At 40.2% G+C, this 19,170-nt stretch overlaps 1 protein-coding gene across 13 annotated transcripts in view; it reads right to left on the bottom strand.

Annotated features, from left to right (window-relative positions):
• Positions 1–807, bottom strand: part of cacna1g (calcium channel, voltage-dependent, T type, alpha 1G subunit) — a 365,011-nt gene extending 364,204 nt beyond the window's left edge. For all 13 annotated transcript variants that reach the window (XM_061908861.1, XM_061908854.1, XM_061908860.1 and 10 more), the window contains exon 1: positions 665–807. In XM_061908861.1, the coding sequence (XP_061764845.1) occupies positions 665–757 (93 nt within the window). In that variant the 5' untranslated portion in view covers positions 758–807. The remainder of the gene's footprint in view (positions 1–664) is intronic.
• Positions 808–19,170: the final 18,363 nt, after the last annotated feature.

Consider the following 19,170-nt stretch of genomic DNA (forward strand, 5'->3'; position numbering starts at 1 on the left):
GGAGTGCTTCCCCAAAATTAACAGAATACGTCCTCAGCCAGCTGGAGTCACTATAACATTGATCATGATACATGCAGAACATCATGCGTGTTAGTACAACTACAGTACATACGATGTCGAGCTAGTTGTGTAGCTAACAAAACATGAAATTAGGGCTAATACTTTACAGATACTGTAATATGATTGTTGATTTATTTCTCAGTCAGTACAAATTAGTGTTTTATCGCATGGTCTTGTGCATTACAAACTCAAACGCGTTTTGAGCTGACGTAGATTTTACCTTATCTCTCGACGTAGATAGCTTTTACGGCTAATACTGTAGCACGCTGATGTGTTAGTACGCTAATTATTCTGTGTTCACTCTTACAATAACAATGTTGCTACAATTTGGTTATTTTACAGTTTACGGAACGTGAATGAAGTATTTATGGGAATTTTTGAATGCATTTTGAATGGATTGCTCCCATTAGCTACATTGCTAGTCACCTGGAACAATTCAAATTTTAAGACTTAGAATGCAACAAAAAATACAACATTTTTTATTGTTGCCTCTCATAAGACGAATAACATATGTTGGGGTCTGAAAATGAATGCACAGTTGGAACAGAAGACGCATGTTGAAGCAAAATGCAACAAGCTAATGAAACATCAAAAATGGTCTTACCTGTAATATTTTGCATCTCTCGGATTTGCAGTCGATGTCCTCACAGGGATGAAACATTCCCAAGGTTACACAGTTCAGCAGGATCACCAACATGGAGGCTCGCTCAAACCATGTATAACAAAAGGCAGTCAAGGAACACAACTGAGAGGGTACCTTACACAGAAATACACACAACACTTTAAAAACAAGTTGTGCTTGCAGATTTCTCCAATGACCTCAAGGAAAAAGGAAGCTCACCTGTGGCTGTTCTGAATGTCATTGTTAACCCAGAATATTTTTGCAAGGCTTTATAGAAAAAACTCAGTGCTGGGTATGCACTTAAAAAAACAAACTAAAAAAAACAAACACAAAAAGCGCCTGGGTAAGGCAAAAAAAAGGAACACAACAGATGCTGACAGACTTGGTAAGGTCATGATGAAGCATCTGGCATTGGTGTTGAGAAGAATGTGCAGACATCTTGATGCTCAGCACATTGCTTTAATTGATTCTGGTGGGCATCTCCTTTGGAGGCTTTTTTGCACTAAGTCTCTGTTAAACTTATCAGTGACAGTGCCACACAAATCACATAAAAAGGACTTTGTGTGTGCTGTACCACTGTTTCCTCAAGGTCCACAAAATCTTCTATCAGTGTTGTATTGTTAAAGTAATGGGACAGAATATCAAATTTGTGATTCTTTTTTTAACAATAAAACAGCGATTTTGAATGTCTTAATATATTTTTTTAAATATTAAGATTTTTTTAAATCATGTTTTGGGCCAATTGTAACAATATCGGCACCTGCAAAGTGTCGATGTACTGCAACCTTGATGTGCAGGGTTAGTGGTGAGCAACGCAGTACAAGAGGTCGGCAGTTGAGCTTTTTTTTCTTTTTACATTTAATCTCTAAAGGAGGCCAACCTCTGAAAGGGATTCCTTTGGCCCCATTCGTAGTGGTTTACCTGACACGCGAAACAAGGAAAATCGGGAGGGATGGCACAATTCACTTTGGCCGCCAGATAGCAGTAGAGTGTTGAATATCTTAAAATGTGTTTTGTGGCAAATTCAATTTTTGAACATAGTTGCTATGTAATGTGGCGCTTTCCATCATTTTCAGCAGACTACATTGCAAAATTATTAACCCTATAAGGTTAATTAATTTGGGTGTGAGCTTGCATGCAGGTTTGTGGGATCGAGGCTGCGTTGTGGCGTCACAGTGAGGCAGACGTACTTATTTGGAACTAATAAGCAAAACTAACTTTTCTGACTTATTGGTACAAAGGTTGTCCCAATACCAATATTTTAGTACCGGTACCGGGACCAAAAGTATTCTGATACTTTGATACTTTTCAAAATAAAGGGGACCATATGGCTTCAAAATGGCTTCATTTTAACACATAATCTCATGAACATGTGGTTCTTATTGCACTCAAAGAATAATTTTAGAAGATTAAAATACAAATTCAAAGGCATTAAACACATTCAGCTTTTTTTTGGTGTACTTAAAAAACAGTTTACAAATGTATATATTACATATAGCCTGCCATAATTTAGGATTAGGTTAGAATACAATAGAAAGCTGACCACCCATCCATTTCCTACCGCTAGTCCCTCTCAAGATTATATTTGTTATAACCTATACCAGCTGCACTCGGGTAGAAGGTGGCCTACATCCTGGACAAGTCGCCACCTCATCGCAGGGCCAACACAGACATACTTGCCAACCCTCCCAATTTTTCCAGGAGACTCCTGAATTTCAGTGCCCCTCCCGAAAATCTCCCGGGTCAACCGTTCTCGAGAATTTCTCCCGATTTCCACCTGGACAACAATATTGGGTGCATGCTTTAAAGGCACTGCCTTTAGCATCCTCTACAACCTGTCGTCACGTCCGCTTTTCCTCCGTACATACAGTGTGTCGGCCCAGTCACATAATACATGCGGCTTTTACAGACACAGGTAAGTGAATGCTAGCATACCTGATCAACAGCCATACAGGTCACAGTGAGGCTGGCCGTATAAACATCTTGAACACTGTTACAAATATGCGCCACACTGTGAACCCACACCAAACAAGAATGACAAACACATTACGGGAGAACATCCGCACCGTAACACAACATAAACACAACAGAACAAATACCCGAAAACCCTTGCAGCACTAATTCTTCTGAGACGCTACAATATACACCCCCGCTACCACCAAATACTCCCCCTCCCCGCCCCCCCGAATTCAAAGGTCTCAAGTTTGGCAAGTATGAACACATATGGACAGACAACATTCACACTCACATTCACACACTAGAGCCAATTTAGTGTTGCCAATCAACCTATCCCAGGTGCATGTCCTTGGAGGTGGGAGGAAGCCGGAGTACCCGGAGAGACCCCACACAGTCACAGGGAGAACATGCAAACTCCACAAAAAGACCCCGCGCCTGGTGATCGAACCCAAGGCCTTCCTATTGTGAGGCACCAGCACTAACCTCTTTTCCACCGTGCTGCCTAGCTTTATTGACATTATGCTTTATGATTTATGTTTGGCACTATGCGCTATGTCTACGCATGAAGAAAAATACAATCATTAGCTAATACTAAAAACGATAATATAACTAAATGCATGTAGAAGATAAAACACAAATTGTAGGAATATGTTCCGGAATTCAGTCATTTTAGTTGCAATAGTTGACGTTACATGCATGGGTGGTTTGGACTCTTCTAATATTTGGCATCATGCCAGACAGCTGTGTGCGCCTCTATGTATTTGTATGGGCACAGCAGGGGAGTTAGTTAACTATACTACCTGTTGATCTGACTACTTGTTATTTAATCGTTTAGCTAAGTTTGAAGCAAATATTGTAATACTGTAATCATGCTACCTTTGGCGAGGCATGTTTTAAAGCAGTGCTCGCAGCGTGACGCTACCGTGTTTTAAGCATCATCTTTATTGGTAGTTTTGAAACCCAAATACCTTCATAATGCGCTTCACCCACTCTCTTTATTAACCAGTAGAAGTGCTTTTACTTGCCATTTTCCCTCCACTTGTTGTGGGGCAGACTGACTCGTACATGCACATGCATCCTCCCCTATTACCATTTCTAATACAAAGTAGCCTAAATATGGAAGCGCTAAAAACGCAGTCAAAGTGGAGGCATGTAGATAAGATTGCCTACTAAACGGCAAATTCTAAAGAGATGGTCAAAAAGCTGCTTAAAGACAAGTCTGTAAAACATAATCTATGCAAAATTTGTACCACAAAGTGATAAAGAAACATTTTAAACCAATGCATAGCCAATATATATTAGACTACAAGGAAGCCTTTTTAAATCTCGATTAATATCATAACTATCCTGTAACCTTAAGTGACATGAACAATTGGAAATTAAAATGTAAATGGATAATTTGAAATACAACGTTTTTTGACACAGTTTGTCCAACAAAATATTACTGTCAAATTTGAGTTTTAAGCCAAATTTTGAATTTGTCAGTGAACTACTGTAGAATATTGCAATACGTCAAAATATGTATCGCAATATTGCAATGCTGTATTATATTGTGAAGTCCTTTACAAAATGCAAGTAAACATATTTATCAGGTCCTTTTCAACAAAGTTTATGCTGATGATATTTCAATTTACATGAATTCTGAAATCCCACATTCATATCTATTGTATAGAACAATAGATATTGATTAAATCAACATAAAAAACACAATACACACTTACAATTAGTGCACCAACCACAAAAACCTCCCTTTTTCATGACAAAAACTTCCCTTTTTCATGACAAAGAAAAAAAAATTTAAAAAAAAAATGTATCCCCCCCCCGGGCCGCGGGACAAAATATTAAGCGTTGGCCGGGCGGCGGATACAAAAAGGTTGGGGAAAACTGGTATAGAACACAGGTGTCGGACTCAAGGCATACGAATAATGTGCATATATGAGGCAGTTAACATTTCTTTCTCAATGTATTTTTTCTTTCAATTGTGACAAAAATACTGCATATAATTGCATATCTTCTTAACAATAATATATCTGATCATGTAACAAGGTATTCCAAGCATTTTCTGGTCTCAAAATTAACAAATATATGCTTGTCACCTTGACCTATGATTTCAAAGCAAGTTATTCATCAATTTGCTAGTGAAATTGAATGACCAAATGCTTGGAAATGTGTATAATAATATCACATTTGAAAGGCAATTATATGTTTATTTTCAAATATTTTCACTGTTACAAGCGGCTCTTGAAAAGACTGAAATGATTGTGACATGGCCCCTTACTGAAAACCAGTTTGACACCCCTGGTACAGAGGGTCAGCGTCATCCCAGTTTAATAATGTTAGGATAGTATATCACCCGTGTGGCAGCGTGTGCATGTGTTTGTGTTCGCGTTTGCTTGTTGTATGATCTAAAAAGGGAAATGTCCCGCAAAAAACGGATGAGCTGCCTCCGTTTTATTACATTAGCCGCAACCTGCTCATTTATCCTGCCAACCTATAACGCAGTTGGGTCAGCGTGGGCCTGACAAAGGGGGCAAAAGTGGCAACAATACCATTTGTCATGTTGCAGACAACCTTAATAATCGTGCTGATGGGAATCTTCAAGATATCGTATCAGAACCCCCAGGATTTTGCAGATCTTTTTTTAGATGGTTGGCGCCTCAAAAGCGTCTTTTCTTCCAGGGCTTTCACAAAAATTGTTAAGGAATTTACAGCGTTAGCGGCAATAAATCTGCAATTAATTAATTATCCCTTCTGGAAAAGGTTATGTTTAACGTGGGACTGTCCCATGTAATTTTCTTACCAGACAGTAGAAAAACAGTGTTAGTCAATATTTATGCTTTGTAAGCCAGGGTTCATTTGTTGATTAAAAGCCAAAATTATATCTGTCGGTGCTTGTTTCTGTTTCTTTAACATCGGCACTGACTTTATAGAAGTACAACAAAGACTCTGACTGAGACACATTCATCTGCAAATCACTGGACAGATTGGACCTGAATATTGGCACCAAGCATACATAAATACATGAGCTGAAGAATTATTTAAAGTGAACATTGATACAATTCTGATAGATAGTGGCTCTCATACAAGATTGAACCCTGGCTTTGAATAATAGATGCAGACTGGAGGCGAAATCGAAGGAGATGGCCACAGAGAACCTCAGTAGCATCAGTTGGTTAATGATGGCTGCATGCAGAAGGCGGCACAGGATTATGTCACACACTGAAGAAAGTGCAGAAGGTGCCGTGAGTCCAAAGGGATGCAATTAAAAAGATCAGTGGTTGGTGGGATGATTAACTTGGAAACACAAATCCCCGAACCTCGACTTTTTAGAGCGCACAAACTGTTGTCGACATAAAAAACTCCAATAGTCACAATTTGGAAAGTGCGTCTTTTTGAATAATGAGTTTGTGTGTGGCACTTTTGTAAACATCTGAAATCAAAAAAACCCACTCCTTCGATAAGTTAACCAATAAATTTCAAAGCTGACTTCGCATTTGAGAAAATACCCGCCTACCGCCCGATTGTAGCTGGGAAATGTCGGCTCCAGCGCCCTCTGCGATCCCAAAGGGAATAAGCGGTAGAAAATGGGTGGATGGAGATCAATCAATCAAAGTTTATTTATATAGCCTTTAATCACAAGTGTCTGAAAGGGCTGCTAACATACTTACAAGTGTGGTTGTCAATTGCTCTCAAGGAAAAGTCAAAGTTTGCGATTGAAGTGGCTAAACTAAAAAGGCGGACACACACTCCACCTTTAGGTTGTTGGTGTCTCACACTAAAAAAATAACTTAGATTTATATTGAGCTTTTCTAAACACTCAAAGCGCTCACAGAGAAATGGGACTCATCATTCATTCACACCTGGTGGTGGTAAGCTACATCAGTTGCCACAGCTGCCCTGGGGTAGACTGATGGAAGCGTGGCTGCCAGTTTGCACCTACGGCCCCTCCGGCCACCACCTATTATTCGTTCATCATTCATTCACCAGTGTGAGCAGCACCGGGGGCAAAGGGTGAAGTGTACTGCCCAAGGACACAACGGCAGTAATTTTTTGGATGTCAATAGGTGGGAAGCGAAACTGCAACCCTCAGGTTTCTGGCCGGCCGCTCTACCCACTACGCCATGCCGCCCAAGGGAACATATGAATTGTGTCCTTTCTGACATAAAAAACTGATGTTACAATGTTGAATACCCTTGTTAAAAAATGTCAAAGAGTCGAATGATAAGGTTCATGCATTTGTGCGCGAGCTTGCACAGTTTTGGACAACGAGGTTTTGCAGTCTTGCTAAAGGTCAATGGTCGGGAACCAATTTGGCTGAGAGAGCCATGAAAGCTGAATATTTTAAAAAGTATTTCCGTGAGAGCCATATCATATTTTTAAAAACTGAATACAACTAAATGCGTGCATTTTTTAAGTAAGACGAACATTTTTAGAGAATAATAAGTCTTTAATTATTTTTAATAACATTGTTATTTCTTGAACAGGTGCGGTAGGAAATGGATGGATGGATTTAAATGCATGAGAATGTTTTATATTTTGAACGTTATTTTTAACATTGTGATTTCCAGTGGAATTATTCATTACTTATCGTGTTAAGCAATGTCAGCTAAGATTTATCTGAGAGCCAGATGAGGTCTTCAAAAGAGCCACATCTGGCTCTAGAGCCATAGGTTCCCTACCCCTGCTATAAGGGAAGCTCCTCCCCATTTTCTTCAAGCAAAGAGGAAACACATAAAAGGTATTTTATTTTCATCTAATTTTGGAATGTGCATAATAACACAGACCTGCGACATACAGTGACATAAATTGCTGATAAAAGCGGATTTTATTTTATGCAGAGTCTGAATCAATCGGAGAGTGTGCAGATGTACCTACAGAGATGTGACCGGGTGAATCTTTGTGATATTTATTCAGTTTCTTCCTAGGAAAAAATAGAAATGACGACTTCAAAATATATACAGTGTACAGTTTCAAAATATAAATTATGATACTTTCGGAAAAGGGTGGGGCCTGGTTTCATTTGTAATCTGGAAACGCCCTCAGAAACAAAAATCTTGCTGGCAGACTCAAAAAAGATGATAAAAGTGACAGTGAGTCCAACATTTGCTCAACACTCACACCAATGCAATGCAATCCAATGCATATTACTTGGAACACAACGGGGTGTTTTACATGTAGACTAGAGATGCGCGGTGTGCGGTCTCATCCGCAGAGTCCATGGATAAACCGCAGGTCGGGCGGGTGACATGACGAAAAAAATAGATTTTAATTAGATTCGGGCGGGTGACGGTTGAATCATTCGGAAATATTTGATATACATGGTTCAGGGATCGGTACCCTTTACCATTTAAAGAGCCATTTAGGACTCGTGTCACAAAGCGAAGAAGACAATAGAAGATGAAAACATTCTCTAGAATGACTGCAGGCAGTCACCCAGTTAATAAGTATTAGGGCGTGCTATGAAGCCATTGGCTTTGTCGCCTGCTACAGCATGTACAATCTGCTTGTCAGTCCAGCATCATGTTGTGTGTGGCTTCCGCAGACACATGCACACAATTGGAAGCCATACTGGGTGACACAGAGTACACTAATGGTTGTGATATAAACAATTTTAACAGTCTTAGTAATATGCGCCACGCTGTAAAGCCACACCAAACAAGAATGACAAACACATTTCGGGAGAACATCCTCCTGGTAACACAACATAAACGCAACAAAACAAATACCCAGAATCATTTGCATCCATGACAATTCCTGACTATTTTATACACCCCGTTAGAAGCAAACTACGCCACCCCCCCACCCCGTGCGTCAATAAGGTGGACGGGGTTGGGGGTGCGGGGGTATAAAATATATTCATGCTGCAACGGATGCAAAGGATTCTGGGTATTTGTTGTGTTGCGTTTATGTTGTGTTACTGGGAGGATGTTCTCCCGAAATGTCTTTGTCATTCTTGTTTGGTGTGGCTTCACAGTGTGGCACATATTAAAGTGTTAAAGTTGTTTATATCACAACCATCAGTGTACTCTGTATCCCCCAGTATGCCTTTCAATCTTGTACGTGTGATTGCGGAAGCTGCATACAACATGTTGCTGGACTAACATTCGGTTTAAATAATGATAAATGGGTTGTACTTGTATAGCGCTTTTCTACCTTCAAGGTACTCAAAGCGCTTTGACACTACTTCCACATTTACCCATTCACACACATATTCACACACTGATGGAGGGAGCTGCCATGCAAGGCGCCAACCAGCACCCATCAGGAGCAAGGGTGAAGTGTCTTGCTCAGGACACAACGGACGTGACGAGGTTGGTTCTAGGTGGGATTTGAACCAGTGACCCTCGGGTTGCGCTCGGCCACTCTCCCACTGCGCCACACCGTCCCTTTGTTTGTACATGTTGAAAGTGTCAAAGGCAATGGTTTCACAGCACGCCCTTATACTTGCCATCAGGATGAACACCATTGGATATTCACGAGAACGTTAGCGGCTCCCACTGTCTTCTTTACTCTGTGAAACGGGTTTAAATAGCTCTTTGAGTGGTAAAGGTGGCCGACCTCAGATGTATTTCAACGGGCGGGTGGCGGGCGGTTGCGGTTCTGATAAAATGTTGGTTCGGGCGGACGGCGGGTGGATGACGAATTTAGTGATGCGGTTGCGGATGATATAATTGCCTATCCGCGCATCTCTAATTTAGACTAATATCAACACAGGTCCTGTTTAAAGTTAGTCATGCACGTGTCAGCAGTGTGCCTTCCAATGTTTCCACCATCAGTCGAAAGGTAATGCTAAACAGAGCAACGCAACATATTTTGTCTGAAAGAAAAAGACACAGGCCCATTACCCGGAAACCAGAAACAACATAATTCATGACATAATTAATACTCATTCTCTATCCTAGACCTTGACAAATGAAGGCCCACGGGGCACATACGAGCCGTTAATATTTTCAATCCGGCCCACCAGACGTTTCCAAGTGAATTTTTTATACCTTTAACATCGAAACTGTAGTTGCCATTATGATCTGCAGTGCTGTTTTCAAATAACAGAAGTAATGTAAGTCTTGAACTGTAGAAATATTTCAATGGTTGGAATCTGTGCTTTTGAGTGATATACGGGCTATTACGGTAATCTACGTCACAGCTGCTCCCAAGCAGACAAAGCATTAAGCAGAGTGGGCGGAGTTTGTTTACAGTGCAGCCAGCAAACAGAGTTCTGCAGAAAAGTGAGATGTTGTTATACCCTCTGTGTTCATATTTTGCCATGTTTGTTGCATTTTTGTTGAGTTTTGCTTGATTGTAAAAGATGTCGATCGAGGAGGTGGTCAGAGACGACGTTCATATGTTGTTAATATTCAGTGTTTTATCGTTCAATGTTAATATTGTAGATCCCACATTGGTTATTTTTATGAACTGTAACGTTTTTAGCGTTCTATCAGATATTGTCGTGAGATTTTGTATTAGTGTTCTTAGAAAAGGGACTAAAGCACACATGCGGTACAGCAGATTTTCACAGATAAATATAAGTGCTGTGAAATGATCTATTTCTTTCATCAAATTCATCACACTTTTGAATTTTGATTAATCATGATCAACCACTGGTTATAAATAATGTAAAAATAATTAACATTTGCTTAAAAAAAGACCCCCGATATTTGGACCCATATTCAATTTTTTTGTCATCCAGGAACATTTGTTTAATGTGTTACTTGAATGCACGTCATTTATTTGTTCAAAACTTGAGTCAGTCTAAGTCTCCTCACTCATTTTTGCACTGTTGTATGCATTGACCTGATCACTGACCGTATAACAACCAATGCCGAACTTTCATGTAAGCATCCAAGCATCCACAGTTCAGGTAAAGGAGAATGTACAGCCAAGGATTAATCTGCGTACATACGTGATTAATGTGATAATTTTTGGTGATTATTTGCGAGTAGCTCGTTATTTTTGACAGCTCTACTATATATATATATATATATGTATATATATATATATGTATGGTTCAGACTAAGAGGAAACACAGAAAAGGTAGGATTTTTCCCTCAATGTGGCCCCCGAGTCAAAATAATTGCCCAGGTCTGCTCTATCCATTTATCTGGCACTGCACAACAATGGTGACAAATATTATACAAGACATGTATCCATGTTTTACCGCATGTCCTATTTAGGACAGCAGGATCACTGGGGCATTACCCAAGCTGGATTTTGCCAATAAGCAGGATATATCTTGGACTGGACACTATTTTAATGCAAAGTTATAGTGAATTGAGAAATGATCCCACGGCAGATGCATGATAGCCCTTTAATATAACTACTGTTATACACGTTATAAACTATACTGTAAAATTTGGTAATTTGGTAAAACTTTAGTATGGGGAACATAGTCACCAATAATTAGTTGCTTATTAAAGTATTGAAGCTATTTGGACACTAGGGGAACATCAATCAATCAATGTTTACTTATATAGCCCTAAATCACCAGTGTCTCAAAGGGCTGCACAAACCACAACACAAACCACTACGACATCCTCGGTAGGCCCAAATAAGGGCAAGTAAAACTCACACCCATTGGGACGTCGGTGACAATGATGACTATGAGAACCCCCCCCCCCCCATGGGACCGAAAGCAATGGATGTCGAGTGGGTCTAACATGATACTGTGAAAGTTCAATCCATAGTGGATCCAACATAGCCGCGAGAGTCCAGTCCAAAGCGGATCCAACACAGCAGCGAGAGTCCCGTCCACAGCAGGAAACCATCCCAAGCGGAGGCGGATCAGCAGCCCAGAGATGTCCCCAGCCGATACACAGGCGAGCGGTCCATCCTGGGTCCCAACTCTGGACAAGCGGTCCATCCTGGGTCCCCACTCTGGACAGCCAGTACTTCATCCATGGCCAACGGACCGGAACCCCTCCACAAGAGAGAGTGGGCCATAGGAGAAAAAGAAAAGAAACGGCAGATCAACTGGTCTAAAAAGGGAGTCTATTTAAATGCTAGAGTATACAAATGAGTTTTAAGGTGAGACTTAAATGCTTCTACTGAGGTAACATCTCGAACTGTTCCCGGGAGGGCATTCCAGAGTACTGGAGCCCGAACGGAAAACGCTCTATAGCCCGCAGACTTTTTTGGGGGCTTTGGGAATCACTAATAAGCCGGAGTCCTTTGAACGCAGATTTCTTGCCGGGACATATTGTACAATACAATCGGCAAGATAGGATGGAGCTAGACTGTGTAGTATTTTATACGTAAGTAGTAAAACCTTAAAGTCACATCTTAAGTGTACAGGAAGCCATTGCAGGTGAGCCAGTATAGGCATAATATGATCAAACTTTCTTGTTCTTGTCAAAAGTCTAGCAGCCGCATTTTGTACCAACTGTAATCTTTTAATGCTAGACATGGAGAGACCCGAAAATAATACGTTACAGTAGTCGAGACGAGATGTAACAAACATATAAGGGTTAGGGTTACTAATAAGCAATAATTCTGAGGTTATTGAGGGAAGACTCTTAGTTAATGGCTTACTGGTTGTATATTAAGGCCATGCGGAATAAGGCATTAATAAGTACATAATAATGACTAATTAAGAGCCAATATGTTACTAATTTGCATATTAATAATCAAATAAATAATGGTGAATATGTGCTCCCCATATTAAAGTGTGACCAGTAATTGTTATAAAATATACACCGATTTAACCTGTTTTAATAGAGATGGTACGAAAACAATGTTTTTTTTTTTGTTTGTTTTTTTGTTAAAGCTTACTTCTGAGGTGAACCTGATAATGTAGCTTGTGAATATTTACCATAAAAACTCTAACTCATAGACATGCTGCATTGCAGACCCTGTCAGGTGTAGAAGTATGTTATTTATTTGACGTTTTAAGACCTAACAAACTGAGTGAAATCCTGAGAAGGGAAAAGGACGCCTCAGTCAGCGGGCTAAAGACAAAGCAAGACATTAAATATGTATATCGAACTAATTTAATCAATAACTCTTCCTCCTCTGCCCACAATCCCTTCCTCCATCTCTGGAGCTGCGGGGGTTATGTAATTAAAGCGATAAAGAAAGAATGTTTGCATTGTTCCGCTAGAGTGCCAACACACGTGCACACATGCAGACGAGGCTCGCACCTTCACAGTGTCAGCGAATAAACAAGCAGCAGCGCCCTGAGGGACGGATTCAATTAGGAGGAAATATACACAACGATGTGCTCCGTCAAAACTCTGAGAGGAAGGAGCCTGCTCTGCACCTCACTCACACTCACATCACAGAGGAATCATGATAACATCTCATCAGCACCTCTAAAAGTATCCTCCTGTGGATTCCCCTCACAGCTTCTTCACTCCTCAACAACACATTTCACTGCCCTCTTTTTTTTATTTTGCCAAGCTATAGTACCTCAACTTACGAGCTTGATTAGTTCTGTGACGCAACTTTCACAAAACACTTATATTTAAAATCTACATCTCCTATTGAAACATCACAATTCAACACTGCCTTTTAAAAATAAAAACCTTATTTTAGATAATAAATATAATACAAAACAATACATTAGAATGTGACAACTAGAGATTGACCAATATGTTTTTTTAGGACCATCCATCCATCCATTTTCTACCGCTTATTCCCTATGGGGTCCCTGGTGCCTATCTTAGCTACAATCGGGCGGAAGGCGGGGTACACCCTGGACAAGTCGCCACCTCATCGCAGGGCCAACACAGATAGACAGACAGCATTCACACAGTGGGGACCATTTAGTGTTGCCTATCAACCTATCCCCAGGTGCATGTCTTTGGAGGTGGGAGGAAGCCGGAGTACCCGGAGGGAACCCACAAAATTTTTTTTTTTTTTTTTAGTTAAATTTAAATTTATTTGGAACATACAAGCATACAACATGATACGTCACAATTTCCAGTTTCTATTTTCAACAAGTTCGAAAAGTAGTAAGAAGAAGCAGAGTTTATTTAATCCTACCCCTTTTCTTTTACATAACAGTTGCTAAATTTTTTGTTCACTTCCTGTTCTCAATGTAATCACAATATCCTCCAGAAGTAATCACAATAAAAATAAATAAATAATTGGTGAAGTAAGTTTTAGTCCATACGATGAGATAAGTAAGATTATTGTGAGAATGAAAGAATGAATGGGTGAATACATTCAGAATGTTTATCTTGGTTCTTCTTTTTTGTACTTTGTAAACACTTCCAGTTTGAAGAGTTTCTTGAAGTGGATCATATTAGTACATTGTTTGATTGCTTTGCTTAATCCATTCCATAATTTAATTCCACATACTGATATACTGAAGGTCTTAAGTGTTGTACGTGCGTTAGAGATGCACGGATAGGCAATTATATCATCCGCAACCGCATCACCAATGTCGTCATCCACCCGCCGTCCACCCGAATCAACATTTTATCAGGACCGTACCCGCCCGCCAACCGCCCGCTGAAATACATCAGAGGTCGGCCGCCTTTACCACTCACAGAGCTATTTAAACCCGTTTCACAGAGTAAAGAAGACAATCGGAGCCGCTAACGTTCTCGCGACTATCCAATAGCGTTCGTCCTGATGACAAGAATAAGGGTATGCTGTGAAGCCATTGCCTTTGACACTTTCAACAACATGTACGAACCGATTGTTGGTCCGGCAACATGTGTGCAGCTTCCGCAATCACACGTATGAGATTGAAAGGCATACTGGGTGATACAGAGTACACTGATGGTTGTGATATAAACAACTTTAACACTAATATGCGCCACGCTGTGAAACCACACCCAACAAGATTGACAAACACATTTCGGGAGATCATCCTCACAGTAACACAACATAAACTCAAGACAACAAATACCCAGAATCCTTTGTATCCGTGACATTTCCTGAATATATTTTACACCCCCGCGCCCCCGACCACGCCCACCATACCGACGCACGGGGAGGTTGAGGTGGCGTGGTTTGCTGCTAGCGGGGTGTATAAAATAGTCAGGAAGTATCATGAATACAAAGGATTCTGGGTATTTGTTGTGTTGCGTTTATGTTGTGTTACTGTGAGGATGTTCTCCCGAAATGTGTTTGTCGTTCTTAACTGGTGTGGCTTCACAGCGTGCCACATATTACTAAGAATGTTAAAATTGTTTATATCACAACCATTAGTGTACTCTGTGTCACCCAGTATGCCTTGCAGTCGTGTGCGTGTTGCCGCGGAAGCCACACATAAAATGTTGCTGGACTGACAAGCAGATCGTACTTGTTGTAGAAGGCGACAAAGCCAATGGCTGCATAGCACGCCCTAATACTTATTATCTGTGTGACTGCCGGCAATCATTCAAGAGAATATTAGCGTCTCCTATTGTCTCCTTCGCTTTATGACATGGGTCCTAAATGGCTCTTTGAATGGCAAAGGATACCGTTCTCAGAACCATGTATATCAAATATTTCCGGATGGTTCAACCGCCACCCGCCTGAATGTAATTAAAATCTATTTTTTCGTCATGTCAACCGCCCGACCCGCGGTTTATCCGCGGACTCCGCGGATGAGACCGCAAACCGCGCATCTCTAACGTGCGTACAAATGTTTTAAAATACATTTTTCTCTAAGATTATATTCCTCCTCTTTTGTTGAGAAGAATTGTTGTATGTTCTTGGGTAGCAGGTTATAATTTGCTTTGTGTATAATTTTAGCTGTTTGCAATTTCACTATGTCGTGGAATTTCAGTATCTTTGATTCAATAAATAAAGGGTTTGTATGTTCTCTATATCCAACATTATGTATTATTCTAACTCAGGGGTGTCAAACTCAAATACAGAGTGGGCCAAAATTTAAAACTGAACAAAGCCGCGGGCCAAGTTTGAACAAATTAACCTTTTAATAGGGACCCAAACAAGTTTTGCAATGAATATTGAACAAGCAAGGCTTAAATAGGGCAGCACGGTGGTACAGGGGTTAGTGCATCAGCCTCACAATACGAAGGTCCTGAGTAATCCTGGCTCAATCCCGGGCTCGGGATCTTTCTGTGTTGAGTATGCATGTTCTCTCCGTGACTGCGTGTGTTCCCTCCGGGTACTCGGGCTTCCTCCCATGGAACAGGCAGAGCTTATATAATGTAATAGTGCAAAATCAACTTTCAAAAAACAAACGAAAAAACATCAGTAGTAAATTAAAAAAAAATGTATTTAAAAAATTAATGCCTCTTTCCCATTTGCAGCCCTCTGAGGTAAATATCAACATTAACTTTTTCCAGAGGCTAATAAATTCGAAAACAAAATAAAAATGAGGTGGTAGCGGGGGGTGTATATTGTAGCGTTCCGAAAGAGTTAGTGCTGCAAGGGGTTCTATGTATTTGTTCTGTTGTGTTTATGTTGTGTTACGGTGCGGGTGTTCTCCCGAAATGTGTTTTGTCATTCTTGTTTGGTGTGGGTTCACAGTGTGGCGCATATTTGTAACAATGTTAAAGTTATTTATACGGCCACCCTCAGTGTGACCCGTATGGCTGTTGACCAAGTATGTGTGTGTGAAAGCCGCATATATTATGTGACTTGGCCAGCACGCTGTTTATATGGAGGAAAAGAGGACGTGACGACATGTTGTAGAGGACGCTAAAGGCAGTGCCTTTAAGGCACGCTCCCAATATTATTGTCCAGGTGGAAATCGAGAGAATGGTTGCCCAGGGAGATTTTCGGGAAGGGCACTAAACTTTGGGAGTCTCTCGGGAAAATTAGGAGGGTTGGCAAGTATGAGTATTGGCGGTGAATGTGGTGTTACCGGCGGGCCAGCTCTAATGTTAATTTGATATTGCCTCAAGGGCCAAATTAAATTAAACGGCGGGCCCGCGGGCCAGAGTTTGACACCCATGTTCTAACTGATCTATTTTGTAACACTGTTAGTGAATGAAGTGTACTTTTGTAATCATTTCCCCATATTTCTATACAGTAACTCAAGATATGGTAACACACATTCACGGGGAGGACATGCAAACTCCACACAGAAAGATCCCGAGCCCGTGATTGAACCCTGACTACTCAGGAGCTCCGTATTGTGAGGCAGACGCACTAACCCCTCTTCCACCATGTAGCCAATATTCAAATGCAAAAAAATGTAGCTATACATAATAAGTATACATCAGTTAACAGATGGACTAAGCTTTAACTTGTTTTTTAATAGCATTTTTTTTTTAAAATATCCCACCAGTAGCAACACACTGTAAAGAGTAATGCAGCACTAATTTTGTGGTTAATTTAGGACCAAACGACATCAGGGGATATCACAAACACGCTTAATATGTGTGTCTCGGAAGAGCATTGACAGTCGCATTTCAAAATATGGGAAATCTCCTGAAAATTGTTTAAAAATGTGGATTTTTCTCCATCACAATGACTTGCAAGCTAATCCATTTCATAGTAGTTTATGGATTCAAGTGGTGTGCCCTCACTGCCAGCAAGGCCTTCTCTACTGGCCTAACATAACCAGAAATCATGATCATAATTAAAAATAAAAGTATTTTTGAATTTTTTCCCCCTAACGATCTCAAATTGTTCCTATTCTCTTCATGTCATATTATGCTCCTTCCACCTCTGTTGTGTTTAATTTACAGTTTTTATCCAATCAGAATTCCGCTAACTTATATTACCATGCTGAACCAAATCTGTCAGGGATGCTCAGAATCAACAATGCAGGCATCTGTGCACTGAAAGTGAACGGGGGCATCCAGGTGATGGACAGTTGCGATATCCAATCAGATCACAAGTTGTTGTCAGAAAGGCCTTCTAGAAGGCCCTGCCTTACGTTGAACGTGACATTTACTTGTCCTGTGATTGGATACTCACCGTGAACGTTAGCGAGTGAATTGGAGAACATAAAGAGTTGATAGACAGTTGCGATAGCCAATCAGATCACAAATTGTTGACAGTAGCCTATCTAGGTAGCCTGATGTTAACGAGACTGTGATTGGATACTCACTTGTTATTCCTGCTAAGTTGCAACTTTGCAGAAAGCATGGAGTGTTGACCAACAAGGAAGGAGAACAAAATGTTGATTAAGTAGCAGATATGTTTGCAAGGCCATTTTCAAGAAGGATATTTAAAGAGAAACTACATCTTCTGATACGATGTCGGCGATGAAATGGGGAAATGTCCACCAGTTCCACTCCAATCAACGAGGGATACCACTGGCTTATACAGTGTTCAATGGGTGCTACAATTTGTGAGTTCAAATCTTTTTATTTTATTATTTTTTCATGTTTAATATGTTTTTTGCAAATTAAATTTTGACAGTATCACATAAGATATATTTAAATTTCTGATGCGGGTTTATTGATTTTTAAATGCACCAAAAAATAACCCGTTTTGTACAATACCCAGTAGTACATATGTTTCTGTTTCGTATTTCGCCAGCAAAGGTCATGTGGTGACATAAATTATGATATTTTAAGAGGTAATCATTGAAGTTGGACATCACTAAAGGCCTAGGTGGGAAACGCACGGCCCGCCACTGCATTGTGAGGTGTTCTTGCGAAGAACCCTGAAATATTGACTGGAAGGCTGAAATTTATTTCAAACAGGTATGCAGTTTCAAGTTAATATTTTTTCAAGCTGGCTGACAATTTCTACATAAATGAATAGAATAGAATAGAAAGAACTTTATTGATCCATTGTGGAAATTCAGCACCACAGTTCTCTCACAATAGAGATTAAACACTTTGGTATATTTTACACGTGAAGTCAATTATACAGCATTATTCACATGTGAATAATATAAATTCACAGTTACAGACGGGAGCTGTTACTATTTTAAATAAGTCTCTTACATGTAAATTTAAACCAAGAGTTGATTCTTGGCGGAGATGTATTTTCTGTCATCTTCATGTCCATCCATCTCTGTTGCGTTGTTATTTGATTGAATCGCGGAACATAAAAACTTGTGGTGCACTTTAATGAGCTCATGCGCGCTGCAGCTGTTGCAATCTGAGGCTTATTGTGTGGTCGCCATAGTAAAGAAAACACACAAAACAGGTGGGAGAAGGAAGGATGGAATGTCAGGTAAGAAAGACAAAAACTGGAATTCCCGGAAACATTTAAAGTTATGCAACAGAGGAGACGGGCTGTCGGCAATCGGCACTCCAAGGAAAGAAAGCGAGAGAGGGTGTGTGCGGATAGGAGTTGGGGTAGGATGGACGTCTGAGCGCATCAGCACAGCTTAGCAGATAGGAGCACTGGTTATTTCTACTAACTTACTCTCTATTTATTACATATTTTACATATATATATATATATATATATATATATATATATATATATTGTATCTGTTGATGTATTTCTGTTGTAGTTGCAAAAATATATCAATCGGCTGACACTTGTAAAAGAAGGCTGATATCCATGCATGTCAAATCGTCAACTATAGACGCCAATTATCGGCCTGGCCGATAATCGGTCGATCACTATTAACAACTACTGTAGTTTTATGAAGTAATTTAATAATAATGACCAACATTCACCCTCAAGAGTGAACTTCCATAATATCTCCATTCAGTTTCTTT

The sequence above is a fragment of the Nerophis ophidion genome, linkage group LG08 (assembly GCF_033978795.1).
Source record: "Nerophis ophidion isolate RoL-2023_Sa linkage group LG08, RoL_Noph_v1.0, whole genome shotgun sequence".
In the NCBI taxonomy this organism is placed as follows: Eukaryota; Metazoa; Chordata; class Actinopteri; order Syngnathiformes; family Syngnathidae; genus Nerophis; species Nerophis ophidion.